Genomic DNA, 27892 nt, shown 5'->3' with positions numbered 1-27892 from the left:
AGTAATAGAAATATAAGAACTTTCACTGAACGATGATATATGGAACTTTCCAGAATACATGGCATACTCCAAGGTGACCTCCACAGACACCTCCGGGCGTTCTACTCCAAAAGTCGCTTTACGGAAATATTTCAAAATACTGTATTTTATAACATTCCCTCTGGAAGATTACATTCTTATTGACATGTTTATTTATTTGTTTATTCGTTCTCTCCTTGTAGCGAACGTACTTTGCTACCTCCGTGTTGTGACGCCGCCCAGAGCCTATTGAGTGGGAAACTGTACATGACCAACAATGAGAGCCTATAACATGAGGAGTAAACTCGCTATTACAAACAAAACAATACTCGTTACGTACACGACAGTTTTCCTTACGTATGCGATGATGTCATGACACTGGCCAGACACTTTTGCCGCTGTTGCCATTGCGAAGGTTCTCATACCGCTTCTTCTTTCGTTATTATTTTATTTTAGTAATTTCTGGTTTTACTGTTGCTACTCGCGTTGCCTTTGTGCAAGCACTTGTTGCCTGAGTTCATGTATGTGGTAGTGGTGATGATGATGATGATGATGACATTGGTAGTAGTGATGATGATGATGATGATGATGATGATGATGATGATGATGATGATGATGATGATGATGATGATGATGATGATGATGACGATAATGATGACGATGATGATGACGATGATGACGACGATGGTGATGACGACGATGATGACGATGATGACGACGATGGTGATGACGACGATGATGACGACGACGACGACGATGATGATGATGATGATGATGATGATGATGATGATGATGATGATGATGATGATGATGATGATGATGATGATGATGATGATGATGATGATGATGATGCATCACTGCTGCCGTGCTGCTGCTGCTGATGCTGCTGCGACATCACACTTGGATGATTTCTATGACAGCTGCGTCATCAGTGCACATCGGGAAGGAGGAGAAGGAGGGGGAGAGGGAGGAGGAGGAAAAGAAACATGAAGAAGAGAAAGAGGGGAAAGAGGAGAAGGAAGAAGAGGAGACGATGGAAGAGTATGAAGAAAAAATATAATGCAGTAGGAATCAGACAAGGAGGAGGAGGAGGAGGAGGAGGAGGAGGAAGAGGAGGCGGTGGTGGTGGCGGTGTTGACGGTGGTGGTGACTGAGAATGATGAAAAAAATGGAAGGGTGTGAGAAGAGAAGGAGAAGGAAGGAGAAGAGTTGCAGATGGTGGTGATGGTGATGGTGATGGTGATGGTGATGGTGATGGTGATGGTGATGGTGATGGTGATGGTGACCTGGCACAGTGAAAATGACGATGCCCCGGCTCCTCTGCTCACCGGTCGAGTCAGCCTCAGCCTCCTGGCTACGATTACCGTCCACGAAATGTCTCGCGAAGACAAGACCTCACACCCTTGACCTTCGTCTCGTCACATGAAAAAAAGAAACATATTATTTATTCGTTAATGCAAAGATCTCACCCAAACGAGAGAAACGCGATCTCAAAAAATTGTACACATAACACAAACATCTGGGTATTACCGTGAGACGCGTACAAGCACACCAACATTTAGCTTGCGTTTGACAAACGACCCACTGCAGTGAGATAAAGATTCACACTATGGTTCTTACCATCACGACATGGTGACATGATTAACTGTCCTCAGAGAATGATTGTACTTAAGATGAAAGTGGAGCACAGGAGGACAAAACACCCTGAGGCCGAAGCGATGACGATGAAGTCGCTTGACAAGTGAAAGTGACGTCATGTCGCCCACGTCAACCGTCTCCAGAACCGTTGAAGAATGACCAATGCGTTCTTAGGTCGTGCTGGGAGTTACTCGCATAAGTAGCTCTCATGAAAGATGATTTCGTCTCATGCTACCAACTCTCATTACAGTTACTCTCATATTTTCTACATTGGAATCATATTACTTAGGTTCATTTCCTATCAGATGATTCACATGCTGCTGTGATTGGTTATTGCAGATTTCGTAGCCAATAGAAGCGGGTCTTTGGCTCTACGTCACAAAGAGGGAGTGGAGTTTCGACTGACTGGTTAATCTTATCCGCAAACACATCTAAAATAAACGCACCATCAGTGCAACAAATTCTTTCTATCATCAACAAGTCAGAAGGCAATATCGGGAGATAAACGAAATTTACAACTATGGAACATAAACCAGATGCTACATAAACAAGCATGAAAGCGTCCTGTTCACAAGAAAAATAATTACCCTTACGGTGAGCGAGCCAATAATGAGGTGAAATCTATCGGCAATTACAGGGTCAGTGAGGCGAGGAACGGTCAAGAAGACTGGGACGGGGTAGGGGGAGGCGAGGAGGAGGGGGAGGCGAGGAGGAGGGGAGGGATGGAGGAGAAGCTATCGTCAGGTAGAAGAGGGGGGGAGAGGGGGGATGAATTCTACAATCAGGTAAAGGAGGAATGAGATTAGCATGTGCTGGTAAGGTAGCCTAGAGCGGACTGTAAGGCAAGGTAGGGAGGGAAAGAGAGACAAAGAGCGCGGGGAAGGGAAGGGAAACAAGAGAGTAGAATAGTATGTTAATTAAGGGAATAAGAGAAGGGGATCTCTGGAAGAAGAAAAGTGTAAAATAGTGTCAGGAGGAAAGGGGTGGGGGAAAGCACAAAAATCCCCCCATCCCCCTATCCCTTCTTCGTTCCCTCCACCCTTGTCATTTCCTTCACCGGTCTGGTGGGGGGGGGGAAGGGGAAGGGGAGGGGGGAGGGGGGAAGGGGGAGGCTGGCGGATGTGAGAGAGCGTGAGTGTCTCCCATTTGAGAACGAGAAAGACTCCTCCCGTCCCGGCCGAAGGCATCATCACGATCTGTCCATAGTCTTCTTCTCCACCCAAGAACCCGTTTGATGTTCTCTACCCCAGGAAGCGGCCTAGGAAGTTCCTCCCTCCATTGTTCAGGACTTCTCTGGGGCCTCTGTGGTGGTGCCTGGATTTGGGGATCATCTCAACCCTTTTATACACAGCCTGGCTATTTCCATGTGATTTTGATCAGCTAGAAGGACTTCCAGGATTTTCATAGGTTCAAAAAGGATAGGGTTACCATCAGCGACACTGGAAACAGGTGTGTGTGTGTGTGTGTGTGTGTGTGTGTGTGTGTGTGTGTGTGTGTGTGTGTGTGTGTGTGTGTGTGTGTGTGTGTGTGTGTGTGTGTGTGTGTGTGTGTGTGTGTGTGTGCGCATGCATACAACCATCTGTGCGTCTACGAATCTGAAAGACGAATTAAAACTTTACGAATAGTGGACACAGTATCGAAATATTCATCGTGGAAGTCTAGCATACTGTAACCGAAGTCGTCTTCTTGCTATTTGAACTCACAATAATTGAAGAGAAGAGGCCCAGTGTAGAGTGGGTGGAAGGCTTCAGAGTAGCGGGTCCATTGTAATTCCATAGGACACACCCGACTTGTATTCTTCGAATCACGTCTCCTTCTTCTTCTTTCTGCCCTTCTCCCCCGTCCTTCCTTCTCTGTAGCCTTCTTCCATGCCCTCATGGATCTCTCTGTCTTGTTTTGTCTGTCGCGTCAAATGTGGTCGATGACAATTAAACAATTAAGGTAATTTTCTGTCTACAAAGGGGAAGCAATTCCTTGTTTGATATTTTTTCTTTGTGTGTGTGTGTGTGTGTGTGTGTGTGTGTGTGTGTGTGTGTGTGTGTGTGTGTGTGTGTGTGTGTGTGTGTGTGTGTGTGTGTGTGTGTGCGTGTGTTTACATACATGCGCCCATGTGTGCGTGTACGTACGCATGCATATGCATTATGTATGCACGTATGCGTTCACATGCGACAGTGTCTCGGTGAGACGGATGCGCTACGCACACTGAGTGTTGGTAATGATGTCTTGTGACTCCTGAGGAACCCTCGCCTTAGAGGCGTTGGAGCAATTACGGTCTAGCAATCACTGCTATCTGGATTTCTGCTGCATTTACGCTCGAGATAGGAACGAGAATCCAAGGCTCATTGATCTTCTCGTTCGGCTGACTAAGTTGGGTATCTGACGCTCGTTTCGTCTTCGTGTTGTAATGAAGAAGCGTAGCCAACGCTTGTAGTACATACATATCCCTCACACTCACACACACATACACACAAACACACACACACGCACACCGTTATGCTTGGAACAAACAAAAAGTGTCGCAAGCGGAAGAGTGTCGGTCGACTCTGCTGCTGCCTACATGCATGCATGCATGCATGCGCGGCTTTAATTACGGAGAGCGAAGACAGAGCCTCCTCTGGTTCATGACACTGATGGCGGCGACAGAGGCGACACGACGAGGAACACTTACGTTTTCTTTGACGTTCAGTTCGTCTCTTCCTTGCTCTCGTTCTCGTTCGTCTTCGCGCTGTCGTTGGAGTTGGAGTCTGTCTCTCTCTCTCTCTCTCTCTCTCTCTCTCTCTCTCTCTCTCTCTCTCTCTCTCTCTCTCTCTCTCTCTCTCTCTCTCTCTCTCTCTCTCTCTCTCTCTCTCTCTCTCTCTCTCTCTCTCTCTCTCTCTCTCTCTCTCTCTCTCTCTCTCTCTCTCTCTCTCTCTCTCTCTCTCTCTCTCTCTGCTATCCTTTGATCTTATTTCACGCCGGTGAGATAGATTTCCTGGTTTGTTGCTCGTCAGAGAGATGAAACAAAAGGTCATTACGCCGTCGTTCCCTTGGAGTCAACCGCGTCGCTATTGTCTGCCCAGAGGTTGATCCCCACTCCCCCCCACACACACTCCCTATGCCACCCCTACTCCCACTCCCACTCCCACACACCAAAAAGTATGCCCAGACTCATGTGGGTACTTTGTAGGGATGTGATCTTCCCTTGTTTGGTAACTTCTTACATTACATATAAAAAAGAACGAGTAAATCAATCAAATGAATCAATTCATCATATTAGTAATCAATCAGTCTCAACCAGCAGTGAATGTACAATGTATAGTAGCCATAAAAATCTAGATGCAAATTCATGGATCTAGAAAAGATCTGCTTATATGAACCTAATCTAGAGAGAGATGAACAGACTAGAGAGTAATGTATAAGACATTTAGAATGGCACGTGTCAAAAGATAAATTGTGTGAGTGTATGTGCGTACGTCTGCGTGTATGTGTATGTGTGTAAATGTGTGTGTGTGTGTGTGTGTGTGTGTGTGTGTGTGTGTGTGTGTGTGTGTGTGTGTGTGTGTGTGTGTGTGTGTGTGTGTGTGTGTGTGTGTGTGTGTGTGTGTGTGTGTGTGTATGTGTGTATGTGTGTGTGTGTATGTGTGACGTGATGTATGACGCTCTATTCCCATTCTTTATTACTCCAAATAAAAGAAAATGGGCCTTTGTTCTGCAGCAAATGCCCTTAGGCCACCCCATTACTGTGCTTTGGAGACCATTCTGATGACATGCCTTCACAGAGATGGAATCTTCAAGAGAAATTCACTTTTTTCTCAATAGCTTCCTTTTGATTACATTATAATCATTTTTGCCTGAAATCCACACGTACATTCCAACATGCGTCTGTGTACAAACACACACACACACACACACACACACACAGTATATATAACAGTATATATGACGTGTGCACTATGTGTATGTTGGTATGTGCGCGCGTGTGCGTGTGTGTATGTGCGTATAAATGTAACCAGGAAACATATAATAACCATTGCATCCTACCTAATTTTCGAGTTAATAGAAGACAGGATTAATTGTTCTTATTTAATGCTTCTGGCTGGCGCCAAACGATTTTATTCTTCGCGAATTATTGGCCAAACCCTGATGACGTCAGAGCCCAGGCGCCGCATCACACAGAAGAGAAGCTTTATGAGGAATAGTCAAGAAGCAAGGAAGCTTCAGTCAATGAGTGGAAGCTAATTGAGCCAACTGGCTTCATGTAGGCAGGCAGGCAAACAGGCTGGTATGCCGGTCGAAAACAGGAGGAGGAGGAGGAGGAGGAAAAGGAGGAGGAGAAGGAGGTAAAGGAAATGGAGCTGGGGTATGAGACAAGTAGTAAGAGGAAAAGGAGTAGGAGGAGGAGGAAGGAGAATAGAAAGAAAAGGAAGAAGATGAGGAAAAGAAGCAGGAGGAAGAGGAGAAGGAATACGTGAACAAGGAAGAGGAAAAGCAGGAGGAGGAGGAGGAGGAGGAGAGAGAGGAGGAGGGAAAAGAGAACGAAGAGGAAAAGGAGTAGAAGGAAGAGGAGAAGGAATACGTGAACCGGAAAGAGGAAAATGAGGAGAAGGAGGAGGGAAAGGAGGATGGAGAGGAGGAAGAAGAGGAGGAAGAAGAGGAGGAGGAGGAGGAGGAAGAGAGGGAAGGAGAGTAGGAGGAAGAGGAGGAAGAAGAGGAGGAGGAGGAGGAAGAGGAAGAAGAGGAGGAAGAGGAGAAAGAAGAGGAGAAAAAGGAGAAGAAGAGGAGGAGGAGGAGGAGGAGGAGGAGGAGGCAGGGACGGTTGCGTTTCCATTCGACCCTCAGTCTGAGGTTCAGGGTCACGCAAGAGGATGGTGACGTCATGTGTGTGTGTGTGTGTGTGTGTGTGTGTGTGTGTGTGTGTGTGTGTGTGTGTGTGTGTGTGTGTGTGTGTGTGTGTGTGTGTGTGTGTGTGTGTGTGTGTGTGTGTGTGTGTGTGTGCGTGTGTGTGTGTGTACGTGTACGTGTGTGTACGTCTTGTTCATGTGTGCGCGTACACAAACTGTTTGTGTCTTTACTGTAATGTGTTTGGGTGCGAGTTAATTTGTATGCGCCCGTGTATAGACGTGTTTATGCCAGTAACTGCCTGTGATTGCACGTGCGCGCGCGAAGGAGCGTACATGAGAATGTGTGACGGGGGAGGAAAATGGAGGAGAATATTTTGGAGAAAAAGAAACACAGAAGGAAGGAAGAAAATGGAAAATGCAGGAATTCCCCGGAATTTTGGGGGGGATATAGAAGGAGGAGGAGGGGGAGGAGGAGGAGGAAGAGGAGGAGGAGGAGGAGGAGGAGGAGGAGGAGGAGGAGGAGGAGGAGGAAGGGGCGACAAGGGGTGCCCTGGTACTGAGTTCTTCAGGAGAGGAAGAGATACAACACCCGAGGGGGAAGGAAAGACGGGATCCTGTCAAGGCAAACCGACGAAGTAGACTCAGCGGCGGCTGGAAGGACGGATAAACGGAAGAAAAAACAAAAACCACGACAGCTGATGGACACAAGACCCTCCCTAAAAAAAAAAATAATAATAAAAAAAAAAAAAAAAAAAAAAATAATAAAAGTCAAAGAGCACTTACAGGTGCAGTGAGGTAAGGAACCAAAATATTCCACCATTTTTTTTTTTTTTTTATCGGAATAAGTAAAATGACTCAATCAGTATTCAAGAACGAGACCAAAAAAGTGAAAATTGGAAACAGTAACAAACCACAAATTACTGGCCACCTCTCTCTCTCTCACTCTCTCTTCCTCTCTTTCTCTGTCTCTCTCTTTCTCTCTCTTTCTGTCTGTCTGTCTGTCTGTCTGTCTCTATCTCTCTGTCTCTCTCTGTCTCTCTCTCTCTCTCTCTCTCTCTCTCTCTCTCTCTCTCTCTCTCTCTCTCTCTCTCTCATTATCGCCATCGTCATCGCCATCGCCATCACCTTCACTATCATCACATCATCACATCTTTATCATCTTCATCACCACCATTAACGTCACCATCACCATCATCTTTTTAGTCATTACTTCTAGTGTTGGTCGCAAACCCTTCACATTACCCTCGGCGACGTTGCAGAACCAAGACATCATCGTACACATTCTTGCTATGGTGGTTCGCAACTTCCCACAATTGCTGAGGGGCCTTACCTAGCAACTGCCCGCTCTCCCTACCTTCCCAACACACACGCGAACAAACAGACAGACATCCCTCACACCAAGGATACTAAACGTGGTCATCACGCACCATGTCCAAATCGCCAGTACTAACAGATTGATGACCAAATAAGGATCTCAGATCATTCCAACCAGCTCCTTGTTGACTAACACCTGTTAAATAGGAGCACTGTTTGCAGATATCCACATCAAGGCGTGTTTCTCCTACCCTCTCATCCGCACACAATTAGAAGGATAACATTTACACCCGCACCGCTCAACTCCCAGCACCAAACAACCATCCACACACCCAAACGCGGATAGAGTGTGGATAAACTGCTCCCAGCGAAGGAGGTCGTTAAAAAAAAAGTCAAATAAACAAAACAATAAATTCATACATAATAACACTTTATCACGTCCACGATGAAAATAGGCTCTTCCATCATAACCACCATGGACATTACACATCCGATATCGACCCACCAAAGGTCAAACATTATCAATTCCCTCCCTTCCCCGGCCCCCAGGTCACATCCCCACCAACCCCCCATCTCCCCATCAACCGTCACTACATTTCTCTCCCCCCCACAACACCTAACTCCCCCCTTTACACCTTTGCCCCCCAGCGCTCCTCCTCACCGCACCTCCTCCCCCCACTCCCCCACTCCCCCCTAATGGCCTCCTCCTCTCCTCCTCCTCCTCCTCCTCCTCCTCCTCCCCCACTCCCTCTGCTCTTCTTCCACTTCCCTCCTCTCCTCCTGCCCTCCCATATTCCCACATCCACTCTTTGACTCCACAACCTGTTTCCACCAGATTCTCCTCCCCCTCCCTTCCCTCCTCTTTCCTCTTCCTTCTTTTCCCTCCCTTCCCCTCCTCTTTCGTCCTCCTCCTCCTCCTCCTCCTCCTCCTCTCCTTCCCCCTCCTCTTTCCTCCGTCTTCTCGCCCTCTTCCCCCTCCTCTCTCCTCCTTTTCTCCTTCTATCTTTTTCTTCCTCATTTTTCTCCCCTTCTTCCCTCTCCTTCATCTCCCCCTATCCCCCCTCCTTTTTCCTCCCCGTTCTTCTTCCCTCTTCCCCTCTTTCTTCTCCTCTTACCCCCCCTCCTCCTTCCTCCTCCTTCTTCTCCTCCTCTTCCCTCCTCTTTCCTCCTCCTTCTTCTCCCCTTCTTCCCCCTCCTTTTTCCTCCACTTTCTTCTCCCCCTCTTCCCCTCTTCTTTCCTCCTCCCTCTTCTCCCTCTTTCCCACCTCCTCCTTCCACCCCTCCTTCTTCCTCTTCCCTCTCCTCTTTCTACCTCCTCCTCCTCTCTCCTCGTCTCTTCCCCCTCCTTGCACTCCTTCGTCCCTCTTCCTCTCACTTCTCTCCCTAACCCGACTCAGGTCCTCTCCCTCCGCGTGGGCGGTGGAGATGGGGGAGGGAGGGAGGGAGGGGGAGAGGTGTGGGGAGGGGGAGAGGTGGGGGGAGGGAGAGAGGTGGGGGGAGGGGAAGGGTGGGAGGGGGGTAGTTGTACACGGATCCAATGATGGTTCTCATATCTCTACAATAACGGCAGCGCAATTCTCTCTCTCACGGGATTCTTTTGTCATTAATGACATCACCTATTATGTAATGCTGTTGACTCTTGTTTGATAACAGTCTCCCTTCCTTCTTTGAATAACCAAAATTAACTAAAAGATAAGCAAATATTCAATCAACAAGATTAGAAAGCAAAGAGATGAAAATATAAAATAAACAATCATCATTATCATCATAATTATTATTGTTATTGTTATTTATATGATTATTATAATCACAATCGCAATCATTATCATCATTGTTATCATTATTGATATTATATCGTTATCATTATCATTATCAATGTTATTACTACTATTATTATCATTATCATTGGTATTATCATCATTATTATTACCATTATTATTACCATTATGTCATAATTATTATCAATATTATCGTCATTGTTGTTGTTATTGTTATCATTATAGTATCATGATAATTACGAATCTTTTGCTCCGTCTAAGATTGTCATGAAATATTTGCATGACCTCCCATATCTCTCTCTCTCTAAAAAAAAAGAGCCGACAACAACTCGAAAAAGGAATAATGAAAGATATTAATCAAGAAACAGACTGATAATGATTAAAGAATATTATTAATACCAACCGGTGACTCCTCACCTAGTAAGCGGTGAGACAACGAGAAAGCTGGGATACTCGAAGTTCGAGAAGTGAGAGATGATAGATAGTGCCAAAACTGCTCCTCTTACAAAATAGTTGTGATAGTAGCGGTGACAGTAACAGTAGCAGCAGCAGCAATAGTAGTAGTAGTAGTAGTAGTAGTAGTAGTAGTAGTAGTAGTAGTAGTAGTAGTAGTAGTAGTAGTAGTAGTAGTAGTCATAATAATAGGTGAACTAGCAACAGTTGTACCCATTGTAACAGAAACTCCAACGACACCAAAAGGAAGAAGAGGAGGAGGGGCAGGAGGAGGAGGAGGAGGAGAAAGAGGAGGAGGAGAAAGAGGAGGAAGAGGAGGAGGAAGAGAAGGAGGGGAAGGAGGAGGAGAAGGAGGAGTTGCACCAACACCACTGAGAACCGGCACAGGTAACCGACAGGAGAGCTGGGGGATGGAAACTTGGAGAGGCGAGGAGGGAGGCCACTTGGAGCAAAAACCTCAAGTGATTCTCAAGGAGAAGATGGCTTGGCCTGTCGTATCCTGTCGAGGACTGTCCTGCCCAGTCCTGTCCTGTCCTGGGCTGGGCCGAGGAGAAGAAGAAGGAGGAGAAGGAGGAGAAGGAGGAGGAAGGAGCTACAGAAGAAGAGTCCGTCCGAACTTGGAGGATGACGTACAACAAGTGGGGTTCAAGGTCAGGGAGTTCGTCATTATCCTGGCTGCAACCAATACTCGGCCTTATGTCCTGCTGTTAAGGGTCTCTGCATCCACCACTACCACCACCACTACCACCACCACCACCGCTCCAACACCGCTCCAACACCGCCCCAACACCTTACACACCACACGGCAACATGACTTCTGCATCGTCTCCATCAAGGTGATACTTGCGTTCTCAATTCTTCGCCGTTGCCACTATCGCCAATGTGCCTGAACTTGAACAGGTGCTCAGGTTCCTCCTCCTCCTCCTGCCTGGGTGTTCTGGTGGGGGCCTCCGGGGGTCCTTGAAGATGAACAGGCGTCTCTTCGTTTCTTGCCATCCCTCGAAGTCCAGCCGGTTAGTCAGTCTTCAAGAAATTAGATTTCTTCTTCATCTTCTCATTCCTCTTCATCATCATCTTCCTCCCCCTCCCCCAATCCCCGGCTCACCAAGAGGCGTTTTCGTGGCTTCGTCTTCTCCTTCCTCTTATTCTTCATCCTCTTCATCCTTCTGGGTTCCAGCTGCTAACAAGAGATATCCCCAAGAACTCGTATATTCTTTTTATCGTTTTATGCCTCATCGTTTCCTTCCTCTCGTTTCTCCTTCTTTTGATGTGTCCCACTCATTCAACAGGAGATGTCCTCAAGGAATTATATGTTTTTGGTCGTCCTCCAATTCATCATCTTCATCATCATCCACCTCCTCTTCCTCCTCCTCCTCCTCCTCTTCCTCTTATATCTTCTTCGTGATAATCGGCCTGCGCCAGAATTATTTATTCTTTGGTTTTCTTTTGGCTCAGTGTTGCGAAACTTATGTGGATCGTGCGCTGTAAGAGGTCTGAAGGCCCAAGACGTTGACAAAGGGGTTTGGCGTTGGGGGGGTTCGCTTGCCCTGTTGCTGTGTTAGTAGACTGGAACCATTGAGGCCAGCGTCGGGCGGCGGTTCATTCGATGATACCAGACGAGTGATGCAGCCTTATGAAATACTGTTTGATAAAACACGATTAGCTATCCTCTTACTCTATCTATCCATATCTCTATTTCCCTATCTCTCTTCGTTATATAGAAATGTGAACACATGTTCGTATGGATGAATGCATACACAATCTGGTATGGAAAAATGTGGGGCTCTCATCCGGGAGGGTAATGGCTGTCGATCATGAGTGCAACACGTGATCCAAAAATATGGCAAATCATACACATACACGCTTAAGAACATCAGGGGGAACATGTAGGGGGACATTAAGAAATGCCAGACACGAAAAGACACGTATGAATAAGGACAGACTATGCCTTCCCAAATACACACAAAGAAAAAATAAAACCAGAAGAGACCAACATCGGAAGAATATGTTTGCAAACGTCACTCCAAGAACGGGAACCACAGTCCCCACGCAACAGGAGCCAACAGAGGGAAAACAGATCACCTCAGAGGAACAGGGAGAGAAGAAGACTAGAGACTACCGTCCTTCGGTAATGACCTGAGGCATATACGTCGACGCAGGTGCACCGAAGCGGTGTGAGAGTCCTTGGTGCAGAACGAGCTGGGATGGAAGAGCTTACATGTAGGGACCTGGCACCCACAAGGACACGTGAAGTCATAGCATTTTTATGTGCCGGGATGGGCCGGGGAGGACGAAGAAGAACTCCTCCTCAGAGGAAACGGTTACCGGGTGCGAAGCCTTGTGTTGTCATCACCCGAAGTTGACTGAGATAGGTATGTTGTATAAAAGGCACCCACCTCCACACACGCACCCTCCCCAGTGCCTCGGGAAGCTGGGATGTAAAAGGTTGACCGTCGAGTGGGATTACCTAGATTTGATCTCAGAATAGTTCACCCACTTCACTGAGGATCACCCACGTCTTCCCTCGATGTAGTTCATGATCGCGCGACCTCGCTCGCCGTATATAACACACATAGACCCACAACAATGGACTAGTGGGAGTGTGGGAGTATGGGACTGTGGGAGTATGGGAGTGTGGGAGTGGGGGTGATGGGGGAGTGGGAGGGGGGGTGTCATGCCTCAGCCCTGCATGACTGAGCGGGAACGACCTCTCGCCTGTCGTCTCCCAGCAACGATGCTGACCTTGAAAAGCCGGCCCGGCCCGGCCCGGCCCGGCCCGCCGCCAGAACGAACAGGGCTGTTTACATTATCCTCGGTTCAAAATGCTTTTGTGTTTCTTCACCCCGGATGGGAAGAACAGGAGGAGGAGGAGGAGGAGGTAGAGGAGGAAGAGGAGAAGAGTGGGAAAGTAGGGAAGGGATTTGAGACGAAAGGGGGAAGCTGGGGATGTCTTGGGAGAAAAGAGGAAAGAAGGGAGAGTCAAGGGAACCCAACCCTCAATAGTATCAATATCATTTTGATGGTTCACATGTATCCGCGTGACCCATAACCAGCGTTTCTATCCTTGGGGACCACATAGCGTCGAAGAGGGCAGAGGAAAGGAGGGATAGAAGGTAAAAATGGTTATCACTCTTTCAATCATAAATGAATACTGCGTGGCTCTGATCCGTATGGGTGGCAATAATGTTCCCAAAGTATCAATTACATAAATTTTGTACATTCGATACTTCATACAAGGGTCCAAAGAAGAGAATGACTGACTTTAACACATACTTTAGCCAGATAGATGGAAGTGTTCTCTTTCCATGTATATACCTTGTGTATATATATATATATATATATATATATATTTATTTATATATATATGTATATGTATGTATATCTATATATATATATGTATGTATGTATGTGCATATATATATACAGTATATGTATATATATATATATATATATATATATATATATATATACATATATCAATCTCACATCTTTGGAATCTTCGGGGCTATTCCCGTAGACAGTTCAATTCTAAGAAGCTTAATATAGAAAATATTTTCAAGAGATGGTTAAGAATGAGAAATATCCTTGAAATAAAAACAGAAAATCTGCGAAACAGCCTCCCATTAGTTGACGGGAATCACGTGATGACATGAGGGCTGAAGGTCCTTTACACATTTTCCAGCCTAATAATAACAAACACTTACTTCTCGCAACCTTGAAATCAGGCTCTCCTATACGCAGGTGGCAGCAGCGTGGCGGGTGTCCCGCTGTCAGTTAAGAAAAAAAAAAAAGTGAATTGATCTCTTGAAGAAAATTTGAGTACAGCCCGCACCTCGAAGCAACCTATCATCATCCCAATATTAACCGCGAAAAAAGAATCAGAAGACGAACATTACACCCTCCTTGTTGAAAAACTTGCACAGTGTCATGTTCTTATCATCTCAAACCCATTAGACATGTTACAGAAAACTGCGCCATGACATCAGATGCAACATTTCATCAAAACTCACAGTAGACTCACGATAAAAAGGTTAGAAAACATTGGTAAAGGGCAAATAACAATGCCTTGGCATCAGCAACGAGGCATTTTCAACAAAGTTAACGAAAGTAGAAAGTATGCTGAAAGATTGCCAAGGAAAACTAAGATTCCTAGTTTAGTCTAGAACCAGTTTATTACAGTGTGTGTGTGTGTGTGTGTGTGTGTGTGTGTGTGTGTGTGTGTGTGTGTGTGTGTGTGTGTGTGTGTGTGTGTGTGTGTATTCATGTATGCATTTCTGCGAACAGGTTTATATCTACAGTAGATACTTTAGGCAAACGCCAATGTTAGTGTGGGACGAATGGGCAAGGCAGAGAGAACTCCCCTTGACCTTGTCCCAAGTTGACCTCTGAACTCATCCACGCGAAGATAAACTTTCCGTGTATTGTTCAAGCTGCTCAGCAAGGGATTGCCTTCCTAACCAACCCTGTGGCCTTCAACTTGGCAAAGGAAAATAAAACTTATGCATTGACGATGGCTTGGTGCTCCCAAGATATCTTTTGTTGTTGATGGTGGTTGTTGATGGTGGTTGTGGTTGTGGTTGTGGTTGTGGTTGTGGTTGTGATTGTGATTGTGATTGTGATTGTGGTTGTGGTTGTGGTTGTGATTGTGATTGTGATTGTGATTGTGATTGTGGTTGTGGTTGTGGTTGTGGCTGTGGCTGTGGTTGTGATTGTGATTGTGATTGTGATTGTGATTGTGATTGTGGTTGAGGTTGTGGTTGTGATTGTGATTGTGATTGTGATTGTGGTTGTGGTTGTGGTTGTGGTTGTCGTTGTGGTGATGGGAAAGACGACCAATGTTTATGGTTCTTCCACGATGTGCTGTGTAGTCTAATGTTTTCAGTGGTCAAATTTTGCATATACAGTACGTATATAACGTTCTACACGTACATGCACACACACACATACACACACACAAACACACACACACACACACACACACACACACACACACACACACACACACACACACACACACACACACACACACACACACACACACACACATGCATGTATATGTATGTATGTATGTATGTATGTATGTATGCATGTATGTATGTATGTATTCATTAGTTTTGGTGTAGTTCTCATGAAAATTCTTAATCTCCACATTTCGAAATTTCTGATTATCTTTACCTCTTCTGGAGGATCTTCCCCAGTACTAAAAAATAAAAAATAAAATAAAATAGAAACGAAAAAATAGATATATAGATAGGTAAATCGATAGATAAATCAATTCAAAATAATAAGGTTTCAATAGTTTTCCATCCCCTTCCCTACCCACCTTCATGGTGACCCTCCGATTTTCCGTTGACAAATGACAAACGCCAAGCACAAGGACAAAGATATTTCCGCTGGTTGAGTTTTTTTGTATGGGAGTTTACAGACATTGGTTTTTTAGTCTTTATTGTATTTACATTCCCGGGTATGTTAACTGCCCCATGTACAACACTCTAATGCATTGCTCATGTGTAGACTTGGGATGACGTTTACAACAGGGGTAAATGAGTATGATAACCATGGATTCAATGTATTTTGTTAGCACAAAAATCAAGGTCCGTTATGATTCATAAAGTTACGGTCGCTTGGAAGTAACATAAGCTATCTATGAACGAAAACGAGAGAACAATAACGATAATGTGCCAGATTTTTACAGACGGTGGCAGTCCTTTTTCCCAGCATTTCTTATGACGGAAGTTTAGCCAGTGGGAGAGACTGCCACGCAAGTGCCGCAGTCAAGGTAAAACAACCCCTCCGCGCGAGGTATATAAGAGTCAGTTTCACACAAAAGATGCTACTGTTTTTCCTCCCTGGTCGCATTTTCGTTACTTCATCATGGGAGTTATGTGCGAAATTGTCGTAATGAGACCCCGAGTAAAACGCATCGTGATTGGCTGGGGCAAGAGAGAAGCGGCGTGTGATTGGCCACCCAGGTGAGAACTGTGCTGTGATTGGCTGGCTGGCTTCCTTTACCGTCAGCGTTTACCAAGGACATACGGATGGAGGATCAAATCACTCTCACTTGAGCATTGCAGTCACGGCGCCCAAGTTCAGGGTCGGCATTGACTAACTGTGATCGACATGCTGACTGCATAGCAGACCAATCTACCAAACTATGTCTTGTAAATGGTACTGCTGGGGAACGGTTTTATATAACAGGACATTTAAAACATTTTACGCGTTCTCACGTACACAAACTCGCCTGGGGAGGAGAGGAGAGGCGAAGAAAAGCCGCGTACATATTCTCTTCATTGAAAACTTCCGAAATTAGGAAATCCCCAAAATACGGAATCAGAGTTAAAAACTATAGAAACTTTTGGGCACAAAAAACATTTTTTAGTACTCTGGTACATTTTTTAAATGGGCTTTTTATTCTGAATATTGGAAATATATGAAGTTCGTTTTTTAATCGAGATAATGATTTGCATTTGCTTAAATGGAGCGATAAGCCCACCCACTGTTACGATGGTGTACTATATATGTTCTATTCTAATTACTTTCCAGTCAACACTCGAATTACATAGGCTTAACCCCCACTGACCAGAGTAACGTAGCATTTTTTTTTATGACTAGAGAGTCGTCTCCATTCAAATAATAATATTGATCACTTTTTATTTTACTATCCAACCGCTCTGCCATCTTCCTAAAATCCCTTTTATACCACCTCCATGCCCCACCCACCCCCTTCTCAGCAAGGGATTGTTCCCCAAGGATAGAAGCGCTGTTTATAGGCCACGAACTATAAAAAACCACCTCAAAGTTAGATGAAGCCATCCGCTGGTGTCTGCAACAAAATATGTGATGTCTTGGTGAAGGAGAGTCTGAACAAAGACCGCAAGCCATCTAGTTCTCTCAGCCATCATCGCAAACTGGTGTCATTACAACTGTTTCCACGTTTGGCTCGAGTCACTAAACTCAACCCTTCATTGTACTGTTAACTTACTACCACCGCCGCTAATAACGCTAACGACGATAGTTTATCACGTAAGAACAACGAAGGAGATGATGAGGAGGAAGAGGATCGAAATCGTGGCAACGATGACCATGATAACAGTCATCTTGGCTTCAACGATCTCAGTTCTCAGCGCCGACGACGACAACCCCAGCAGGCCAGACCGGCCGGCCGAATGCGGCTCTCTGTGCCGGCTGTTTGTCCCGGAAGTTGAACCGGGGCCCGAGTCACGTCCGGCCTGTTATCGCACTCCTTTGTCGCTCCGTCGTCCTGTTTGTTGAGTAAAGAGCGCCGTCTCTGCACGCTCACACGCTCCCTCCCAGACTCCCCCACACACAAACCGCCCAGCCAAGTCTCTGGGCGCCCGCACTCACGCACGCACGCCCGCACGCACACACGCCCCTCGTCGGGGATGGTCTGGAACAATGACGAAAAGTTTCCCGTGGTTGGGTTGCTCTTGGCCATTCACTCCTATTACTGAGAAGTAAATCTTTATGGGAATGTTTCAAATATTTCTAGATTAAACTTGAAAGTGTTAGATAGTCGGTTAGTAAGAGTGAAGCTATAGATGTGTGTGTAAGTCGGTATGATGAAGATATGACACTGTTTAGTAGTCTGTATATTGAAGGTACAGTGCCTGTAATGTATAACTATGGATAATGCGGTAGACCGCATGCTAAAGTATCACCTACAGTATATAACATTAACCCGTTCTGCCCGATGATAATCGTCTTTCTGTCACTTGAGTAAGACTTAATTGCTTTACGCGTACACGGAAGTTCTTCTTTCGAGTCCTGTATGGTCAGGGAGTCTATGGGTAGTGAAACCAAAGGCACCTCCGTCGGAGACCAAGAGTATACATGGAACTCGGGATTCTGCGCGTCAGCATTGAGAAATCGCTCTTCAAAATATATTCCCAAAATCCCTTTATTTTTTCTAAAAAGCCCGCTACAAAACGTGACTATATTAAGCTAGGCTAGGTCAGGCAAGGTTAGGTAAGGTCAGGCAAGGTTAGGCAAGGCTAGGTAAAGCTAGGCAAGGCTAGGCAAGAATAGCCAATTTAGGCAAAGTTATGCAACTTTAGATAAGATCACGCAAGGTTAGGCAAGGCAAAGCTAGGCTAGGTAAGAATAGCCAAGTTTAGGCAAAGTTATGCAAGGTTAGGTTAGGTTTGGTGAACGCTTTGGACATGAATCTATCTCCAACTTAACTGTATGCGTATAAAAGCCTCAGGCATTCATGGTGTTCGGCAGAAAGCAACCAACACTTTCCGATCTTGAAATGCATCAACGACGACAACGACAAAGACGGTCTGGTGACGGTTGAGGAAGCAGGTCACGCGAGGTCACTTCACACAAAGCCCGTCTGCTGCCGGATTCGGAGACAAAAAAAAAAAAAAAAGATTCACAATAATTACCACCGCAGCCGTGGACGATCACCGGAGCATGGCAGACTGACAACGTGTCATTGTCAACCTTTCAGGTCATTTTCGCGAACGTGTCTGCGTGTGTGTGTGTGTGTGTGTGTGTGTGTGTGTGTGTGTGTGTGTGTGTGTGTGTGTGTGTGTGTGTGTGTGTGTGTGTGTGTGTGTGTGTGTGTGTTCTTTTCTTCTATCCCACATTTCACACAGAGCGTGTACGTTGAAGTCGTGCATGAGTGGAGGATTGGCCGTAAATTTCCGTGACAGCTGAGGTATGATCCGGCCACATCTCCGAATGCGTGACAAAGAAAGATCCCCGCCTCCCTTGGGAGTTCCGTCTCAAGGCGCTGACACAGTCGCGGCGTCCCTCATCCGTCCCTCGGGAGCTTAACCAGTTGCGATGCCCGTTGGTGTTCCAGGTGAACGAAAGGAACATGGAGTTTAACGGATTTTTTTTTTTTTTTTTACGGTTCGAGAGGATTAGCGCGCATGCCGGGTACAGTGATTTTAATACTATTTGATCTTGGCGAGGTACAAACCATAACAGTACATCGCTGCGTCGGTGTGAAAACAAACAGATAGATAGATAGATAGGTAGATAGATAGATAGATAGACAGATGAATAAATATTTAAGTAAACAAATAAATTATATATATATATATATATATATATATATATATATATATATATATATATATGCATACGGAGAAAAGTAATGCAATAGCACATTGGTAAAACAAGACTTGTCTCCCACTATCGGTAAATAAGATTAGAAATAAACATATCCATATATTTCGACCATTTTCTGTGGTCTTCTTCAGGTAGGGTAGTATGATATATATATATATATATATATATATATATATATATATATATATATATAAATATATATATACATATATACATATATATATATATATATATATATGTATATACACAGAGTTAGTATACAATGAGGAACGGGGATAGAAGCCTCAAATAACATGACCTGAGTGGTGTAACCGATGGCTGTTAGTTTCCGGTCCTTTGACAACTGATAACAGTTTATTGACTACATAAGATGTGATGCAATTAGGTGACCACTGGCCTTTAGAGGTGTTGAAATTAGGGGAATGTTTTATAAAAGAGGTTTCTATTCTTTTCTTCCGGAAACTACAATGCGACTTAAAAATTATGGCGCCTAGGTGAGGTCAATCATGGTCAGGTCATTGAAGCGACCACTCTCATCGTCTACCCCCCCCCCTACCCTCCCACCCCCGTGGGAAATAGATTGTCATTTCCAACAAGTGATGTCGCCAGCCCGCCTCTTTGCACGTGAACACTATCTTTTTTCTTTTCTTCGTTTCTTTTTTTTTCCAATATCTTTTTTCTTTTCTTCGTTTTTTTTCGACATTTTTTCCTTTTCTTTATTTTTTCCACATTTTTTTCTTATCTATATATATCTATTTATTCGTTTGTTTATTCATCTGCTTATTTATTAACTATCTATTCATCTATTTATCTAATTATGTTTATTTACTTACTTGCTTATTTATCCATTTATATTTATTTATTTATCTATTTATTTATATATTCATTCATTTATCTATATATTTATTGTTTATCTATCTATATATTTCAAACTATGGGGTACCATTGCGGACAATCGATTCTGCTACATGGCGCAGAGTGCAGCGGATCAACGTGGGAGGCCCCGCCACCTGCTTCGGGGCACTTGAACCTTCGGTTTCACAATCATTCGGGTTCGTGGGAACGATTACGATACCACAGTGCTGCCGAATATTTGGGGTCAGAATGCAGTGACACCAATCGCTACGAGTTAGAGTTGTTTCGGAAAGGTTGTCAGCCTTGTATACGGAAATGTTGGTATTCCTGTGCTGTCACAGTTCTTCTTCGAATGAACTGACGATGAAACGTCTCAAAGCTCTAACACCTTAGAGATTTTAACACTAGATAATCATCCTTTACCCAAATCTAGACGTTTTTATTCAGCTGGGGGGCGCAAGAAAGGGTCGCGACCGCTGGAGATCTGTTTCAGCCTTAAGTCCACTTCTTCAGAGGAGGACAAATCTTCCGATCTTGTCTTGAAGGGAAAGGAGAATCGATACAGTGCGCAAGCATACTGAAGGCATTCCGTACCGTTACATCGAGCGCAGTTGCTCGACAAGGAAAAAGCGACGTAGAATAAGAGCAGACGATATAGCAGAGATGCCTCACTGGGAGCGTGAGAACACAGCTGACTTCCCATCTCACAGTGTGGTCCCAAGAGGTCCATGCAGATGCGATATCAAGACACTAAGTCGTTGTGAGAGTTCTCCTTAGGAACGTTGAAGGGTGAAGGTACAAACGGATATGAACTCCATCGTTGAGGTGTCTATGACCATGATCATAAGAAGGTTTCTATGATTTTTATTTATTTATTTATTTTTTTTTTTTTTGGGGGGGGAGGAAAGCTTCTTTTAGTAAAAAGGGCGTTGAGGACGCCAACGATATCTCGCCTGGGAAGATGTCCTGGCAAAAAAAGGCAATGAAAAATAATAATAAAAAGATAAAAATGTATGACTGACCTTATCTTATTGTACAGGCTCTGCTCTTTGTTCTAACCACGTGTGGGTGAGTGGTGGGGTATACGATCTCCTATTATGTTTTGCTGTTTACTTGACTGTATACACTTGTATATACTGTACACACACACACACACACGCACGCACGCACACACACACACACACACACACACACACACACACACACACACACACACAAACTCACACGCGCACGCACACACACACACACTCATACAAGACCCACACACAGAAAACGCACACACACACACACACACACACACACACACACACACACACACAAATTATATATATATATATATATATATATATATATATATATATTTAGCAAAGCCAAAAATTCATTCTTCATTGTTCTTATTCCCATGTAATATTCGAAATAAAGTTAAATTTCCGTTAAACCAATTTCCTTCTTCTCCTCCTGCAGGTGACGAGCAGAAACTTGTAGCCAGAGAACCCAGTCCCGCCCACACGGGAGCACGAAGCCCGTCCGAGCCCTACGGCTCCCGTCAACGCGAGGAACCTTGGCTGGAAGAACGTACGATCCTTCCACCGATCTCGCGAGTCCTTCCACGACCTCCTCCGGTGATCTTGCAGTTCTCGCGGCCCTTGAACAACACCCTTCCCCCGGCAGACTCCCTACTCCCGCCGCAAGAGTCCCCAATCGACTACCACATCCCCAGGCCTTACGAATCGTCTCCAGAACACGGAAGCCTCCCTCCCTTCAGCGACATGCGTCGCCATTCGAACTCTCCCATGGACTACGAAGACCCCATGGAGTGCCCCTCCTCGCCCTCACCGGTGCCTTTCGACCTCACCACTCGCAGACACGAATCCCCACCACCTCCCCCTCGGAGGTCGTACTCGCCACACTCCCTCCATCCGTTCATGCAGTCCATGCAAATCAACCAGTGCACTAACGCCGAAGGTGGCTCCGGGAGCGGTGGTCAGGGATCTGGGGGCTCGGCGCCCTCCGGCCAGCAAGGCAGCATGTCCTCCGGAGGGTACATGGACGCCTCTCAGACGTCCCTCTCGTTCTTCGGCAACCACGGTATGGGCGGAGAGAAAGGAGGCATGGGAGGAGGCGGACCGGGGGGCCATCCTCCCCACCCGTCGAACACCCTCCTGGAGGTGGCCGTCCAACCTCCACCCATTCCTTCACCGATAGAACCTTACGTCTACTCTCTGCCCGAGAACGACCGAAGCATCCCGTCCTCCGTGGCAGACACCTCATCTACCTTCCCGGCCCCGACACACTTCCGCGAGAAGAACCAATACCTCCCGCAGCTTCAACAGCACCACCAGCCCATGCAACAGCAGCCCCAGCACCGCATGAGCATCGATTACACCCTCACGCCCACGCGCCCCACGCCCTCGCCCATGCCCCTGTCGCCGCCCCTGAGCGTGGCGTCTTCCCCCTTGAACCAAACGCAACAGCAATCACTCGTCCAGTCTCCAGCCGAGGCACAAACCTTTGAGCCCGTCACATCACAAACACAGGTAAAGAAAGTTTCCTATTATACATAATCAATACATCAAGGAAATAAAAAAATGAAATTAATAAGCAAATTAATACATAGATAAATTAATACATAAATGGATAAATGAACCAATAGAAATAGATAAGATAAAGTAAAATAAAACAAACTTGAGCAAACCACTAAAACCTTGAGCAAATCCGTAGACTTCTCAAATTTTTCAGACTTGATTAGAAAATAAATACATGAATAAACGAACAAATAAACAAATAAAAGACAGTTACCAAAACCTTGGTCAGATGTATATCGATTTCTCACTTTTTTTTTTTTTTTTTTTTTTTTCGTTCTCAGGTTCCACTAGTCTCGTCCACGGACCTCCAGGGTGGCTGGGAACGTTCCGCAGTTTCCCCGCAGTTTGGATCAGGGAGCTACCCTAGCCGACCCTCGCCCAGCAACACTGCAGTCACAGCCTCCTCCCCGCCTCTGCAGGACATGCAGGTAAGCTAGGCGACGATTTCTTTTTGTATTGCACTACCATAGAGCGAATGGGGATGTTCTTTTGCTTTCACTGTTTCTGCTGTTGCTTTTTCATGAGACATAAATATTTTAGAGAAAAAGCTTTAAAAATATCATGAAATATAAAGCAGCCTCGTGGTAGCCCACACAACCTTAAACGTTTACAAAATTTTGTCGACAACAGTTACTACTTTTACGCATTGTCATAAGTGATCAGCAATACCAAAACTATTCACGTTCACATTTATCACTTGCTTACTTGCGCTTGGTAATGTTTATGACATTCAATTATGGCAAAATGCGTAAAAGTAGCAGACACTGGTGTTGGCGGAAACTCGTAAATGTTTAGGGTAATGTGGTGGCCACTATGAGGACGCTTAAACTCTTCAAGTCAAGACACCCCACTAATTCGCCGTCAATCCGATAGCGAGAGGTTCCTCTACAAGTCCGGGTGTCGATCCTACAGCAACGGCTTGGACTGCCTGAGGACACGCCACTGGAGTTCGTGAACGGGGGCCATGGCATAAAGAACCCACTTGTCAACCAAGAAACCGGTAATCTGAGAGAGGACGAGAAACTGCCTCCACCAGGTAAGTTTCCCATTCTCAAGTTAACTGAACCTTTTACGAAGGTTGCAAATATCACTGTCATGCCTCGACCGACGTCCCCCCCTCTAACGATCCACGGTTCTTTGTGACAGTTTTGGAGGATGACCCTAGCAAGTTCATATGCCGTATCTGCTCGAAAGTCTTCGGGCTACAGCGCCTCCTGAACCGCCATATGAAATGTCACTCGGACATCAAGCGTTACCTCTGCACGTTTTGCGGAAAGGGCTTCAACGACACTTTTGATCTGAAGAGACACACACGCACTCATACTGGTAAGTCTCAGGAATATAAGAAACAGAGTATAAGAAGCTAAATGAATGTTCATACTGCACATAAACCCAATCCTTTACCAGGGAACTATAGAGGGAGCCACCTTTATATTAGCTTCTTAGTACCCGAGTTGTTGTTTTTATACCTTAACCCTTTCCCTTTCTTTTCTCCAGGCGTGCGTCCCTACAAGTGTAACCTATGCGAAAAGTCCTTCACCCAGCGCTGTTCGCTCGAGTCCCACTGTCTCAAGGTCCACGGCGTGCAGCACTCCTATGCCTACAAGGAGAGGCGATCCAAGGTCTACGTCTGTGAAGAATGCGGACATACGACTGGAGAACCAGAACTTCACTACATTCACCTTAAGGAAAACCACCCTTACAGTCCAGCTCTCCTCAAGTTCTACGATAAGCGACACTTTAAGTTCAACAACTCCAATTTCACAAATATGCTCCTTATGAGTCAGACCTAAGACATAGTCAATATTGAGGAAGGGAAGAAAACGTGACATGTTCTGTTTATTTGTGATCTTTATGGATCTCCAATGTTTCATGTAGAACAATGTTGTATGGAGAAAGAACCTTTCATGGGATATTGTTGGCCATGGTCAATGATACATGATTGCACTCCAGTCGACGCATTACGATAGAAATCTTGTCGTTCACTCTCCCGCAAGGGAGGCAGAAGAAATGTGAAGAAAGACTCCAGTATCGTTAGCCCTATTTTTCCCGCTTTTTTTTTTTTTTTTTTTTTTTTAGTTCTGTATCCTTTGCTTTGAGAAAGATAACATAAGCGATATGAATAATTCATAAATGTAATTCTCTGTCACGCGGATTTTCAGTGGAAAAATGACGCGGCGTTTGCATGTGTTGCAGATTTATTTGCTAGTTTCCTCTCATCGCCTGGAAAGCAATGAGACAGAGAAAAATCCAAAATTGCCTCATCCTGGAAACCAAGGACCAGATTCCGATGTTCGAAAATTTCCCAAGAAAGATGAAATATAAAGCCTGTTGTGCAAGACAATCTGTGCAATAAAGAGGAGAGATTATCTTCATTCATAATGATTTGCTATTAAGATTTAAGCTGAGCATGTGATAAACTGTTTACTTGTGACATTATTATTGTATGTGACAGAATTCTAAATAAGTGTTGAAGAATTCATTCTCAATGATCAGAGATGAATGTTTATATGACTGTAATTTTAGCCATTAGAAACTGGTAAAGGTGATATATGTTAGTCTACGTGAAATAATAAGCATAGTCACGGGCTAGCTGGGGGGAGGGAGGGTGTCGCTACAAGAAAAAATATATATGATGGGGACGGGGAAATCCCCTCATGTTATCATGCCTACATATACATGGCATATATATGCTATATATGCCATATATATGCAATGATGCTTTACCAACTGCAATATTAGTCTTTATGATTTCCATAGACTTTGATCACATTTTTGAAGGGCATCTCTGTAGTTAGTTTAGTTTCATAGACCTATATCGGACAATATAGATATTTTTGTAATTTTATTCGATCTCTGGTGGTAAATGTGGGGCATTATCAAGTCCTAGGTGCTTACATCCTTCTCCAACCCAACCCAACCCAACCCAACCCAACCCATCCCCATCCCTGCCTCCTCTGCGCTGACCTTCCTTAGTTAAATTTACGACCTTTTTTCATCTTTGACAGCCTCATCGTCTCCCAATCTTTCCTCTCGTTTCCCTTGGACAATGAAGGTTCTCGTAGAGTAGTAGATTTTACCTCAGTGCCTAGACAATCAAGACATTACACTATGTTGGTTCTCTGTCTTATGACACTCCCATGACTTTCGTCAACCGTAGGACATGAGAATGCCATGGTCAGATGACTGTATACTTTTTATTTGCCGGTGAAGTACAATGGTTATTTTCTATTGTGTACATACTTGTAAATATATATGATTTCCTGTCCGTGGTCTGACATTATTTTTACTGTTTGAACAAAAAATAACGGATCTGTTCAGTTTATATTTGATGAATTCAATTTGTAAATATGGTCTGTATTGTACAGTATATGATACGTCAAAACAAATGAACGTTACGAAAGTGAGACAAAATTTCATGTCAAAACTAACGAAAAAAAGAAATTCTGATGAGGACATATGCACCATTTCTCCTACACACCTACACGGTTCCATTCGTTGCATGAGAAAACGGAACATGTTAGGGGTAACTACAAACTTGACGGAGGTGCCCCGTGTCTCATCTCAGAATTTGCTTGAAGTTTACATCATGAGGAGTTCGATCAACTGTTTCCATCGTGTTTTATCTCTTCTTATCTCATAGTCACACAGAGTTCTCTACGGGTTTACAGATGTTATCGAGTAAAACTATCTGCTTTCTATTATTGTTCATGTGTTCATATTTTTATTTATTGTTCATGTGCGAGAACAAATGTTGTGGTGCACCTGTCTTGAGGTTGTTGGTAAGAATCTTACCAAACCTGTCGTTTACTATCAGCCGTCTCTGTTTTTGGATAGTAAAGAGTCATACAACATTGCCTGAGTTGACAAATGTCATAATAAACATTAACAATCAGTCACTCTATCATCATGAACACCACAAAGGTCAAAATCTACATTTAAGCTTACAAAAGCACCAACATTTATTTACTGAAAGTTGCCTTTCACAATGACTTTTACTATCTTAGTAATATTTCGGTATTTTGCAACAATTTTCACTGTCTTTGTGTTCAACAACGATCGGAATACATCCTATCTGATGTGATATGTCACCACTACTGTAAATAGTCGATGATTGATTACAATAAACTCCTATGCATCATAAATAGTTTCTGTTATACTATATGATATAAATAATTATACTATATATTATACTATATATTATAAATAAATCTGCTGAGAGGGTTATTAAGTTGTGAGTATAAGACCACAGGCTGGAGAGTTTAATGGAAGAACGAGACAATATCAAGTGGGACATCGTAGGATTGAGCGAAGTCCGAAGAGAGGAAGAAAAGCTGATACAATTACAAGATGGTCACCGCTTGTTCTACTATGGATGAAAGGACAAAGAAATGTCAAGTGGAGTAGGATTCTTGATAAACCGACAAGTTTCTGGTAACGTAGTCAAGTTCAGTAATTTGTCAGACAGGGTGGCTTAGATTGTGATTAGGCTGTGTAGGTGCATTCTAAAAATAGTTCAGGTTTATGCACCAACTTCACAGAGTTGAGACGATGAAATTGAGTCCTATGATTTAAGTCAAGTTATGGATCAAGAAAAAAGTAAATATACGTTGGTAATAAGCGACTTTAATGCTAAAGTGGGAAAGACGACGGAAGATAAGTCGCACATTAGGAAGTTTGGAGTAGGTGAAAGAAATGACAGAGGCAAAATGTTAGTCAATTTTACAGAGAACTACAACATGAGGATAATGAACACTTTCTCCCAAAAGCCTGTAGGTTGTAAATGGACTCGGAGAAGTCCAAATGGAACAACAAAGAACGAAGTAGACTTCATATAAGGAGATGAGAGCAAGAGTGTTGATAATGTTACGGTCATAAATAAAGTTAACAATAGCAGTGACCATAAAATAATAGGTTGCACACCAAAATTCAACTTCAAAGTCGAGAGAAATAAACTAGTTTTTAAAAAGGAAATAAGCCCTGCGAAGGTTAAGGACAACAAGAAGAAATTTCAGTCAGAAACTAGAAATAGATTCGAAGCTCTAAAAATTAACGAGGACACCGTCGAAGATATGAATTTGAATTTAATGAATATTATTAGGGGAGCGGCAGAAAAAGTAGGAAGTACAAAAAATATTAGAGAAAACAATTACTCCAAAGCTACAAATGACCTAATTAAAAGCAGATGGACCATGCAGATTAAAAGCAGGAGAGACAAAATAGAACTAGACGAAGTAGAACTAAACAAGCTTATCAACAAAAGGCAGAAATCAGAGAAAAGAAAGAGAAACATAGATGAAATAGAGAACACTATTCGGAAATAATAAAA

At 44.2% G+C, this 27892-nt stretch overlaps 1 protein-coding gene across 2 annotated transcripts in view; it reads left to right on the top strand.

The window, feature by feature from the left end:
• The window catches only part of LOC143038652 (uncharacterized), a 54074-nt gene extending 28067 nt beyond the window's left edge, over positions 1 to 26007 (top strand). Inside the window, exons 2-6 of one of the 2 annotated variants that reach the window (XM_076208154.1) lie at positions 21443 to 22515; positions 22845 to 22991; positions 23476 to 23599; positions 23710 to 23889; positions 24061 to 26007. In XM_076208154.1, coding sequence (XP_076064269.1) covers positions 21443 to 22515; positions 22845 to 22991; positions 23476 to 23599; positions 23710 to 23889; positions 24061 to 24356 — 1820 coding nt within the window. In that variant the 3' untranslated portion in view covers positions 24357 to 26007. Of the gene's footprint in view, positions 1 to 21442; positions 22516 to 22844; positions 22992 to 23436; positions 23600 to 23709; positions 23890 to 24060 lie in introns of both variants that reach the window. The other variant, XM_076208153.1, reaches the window with a different exon arrangement.
• The last annotated feature ends 1885 nt before the right edge of the window (positions 26008 to 27892 follow it).

The sequence above is a fragment of the Oratosquilla oratoria genome, chromosome 24 (assembly GCF_046742065.1).
Source record: "Oratosquilla oratoria isolate Oo_2021 chromosome 24, ASM4674206v1, whole genome shotgun sequence".
Lineage (NCBI taxonomy): Eukaryota > Metazoa > Arthropoda > Malacostraca > Stomatopoda > Squillidae > Oratosquilla > Oratosquilla oratoria.
This window is presented reverse-complemented; position numbering and strand designations above follow the sequence as displayed.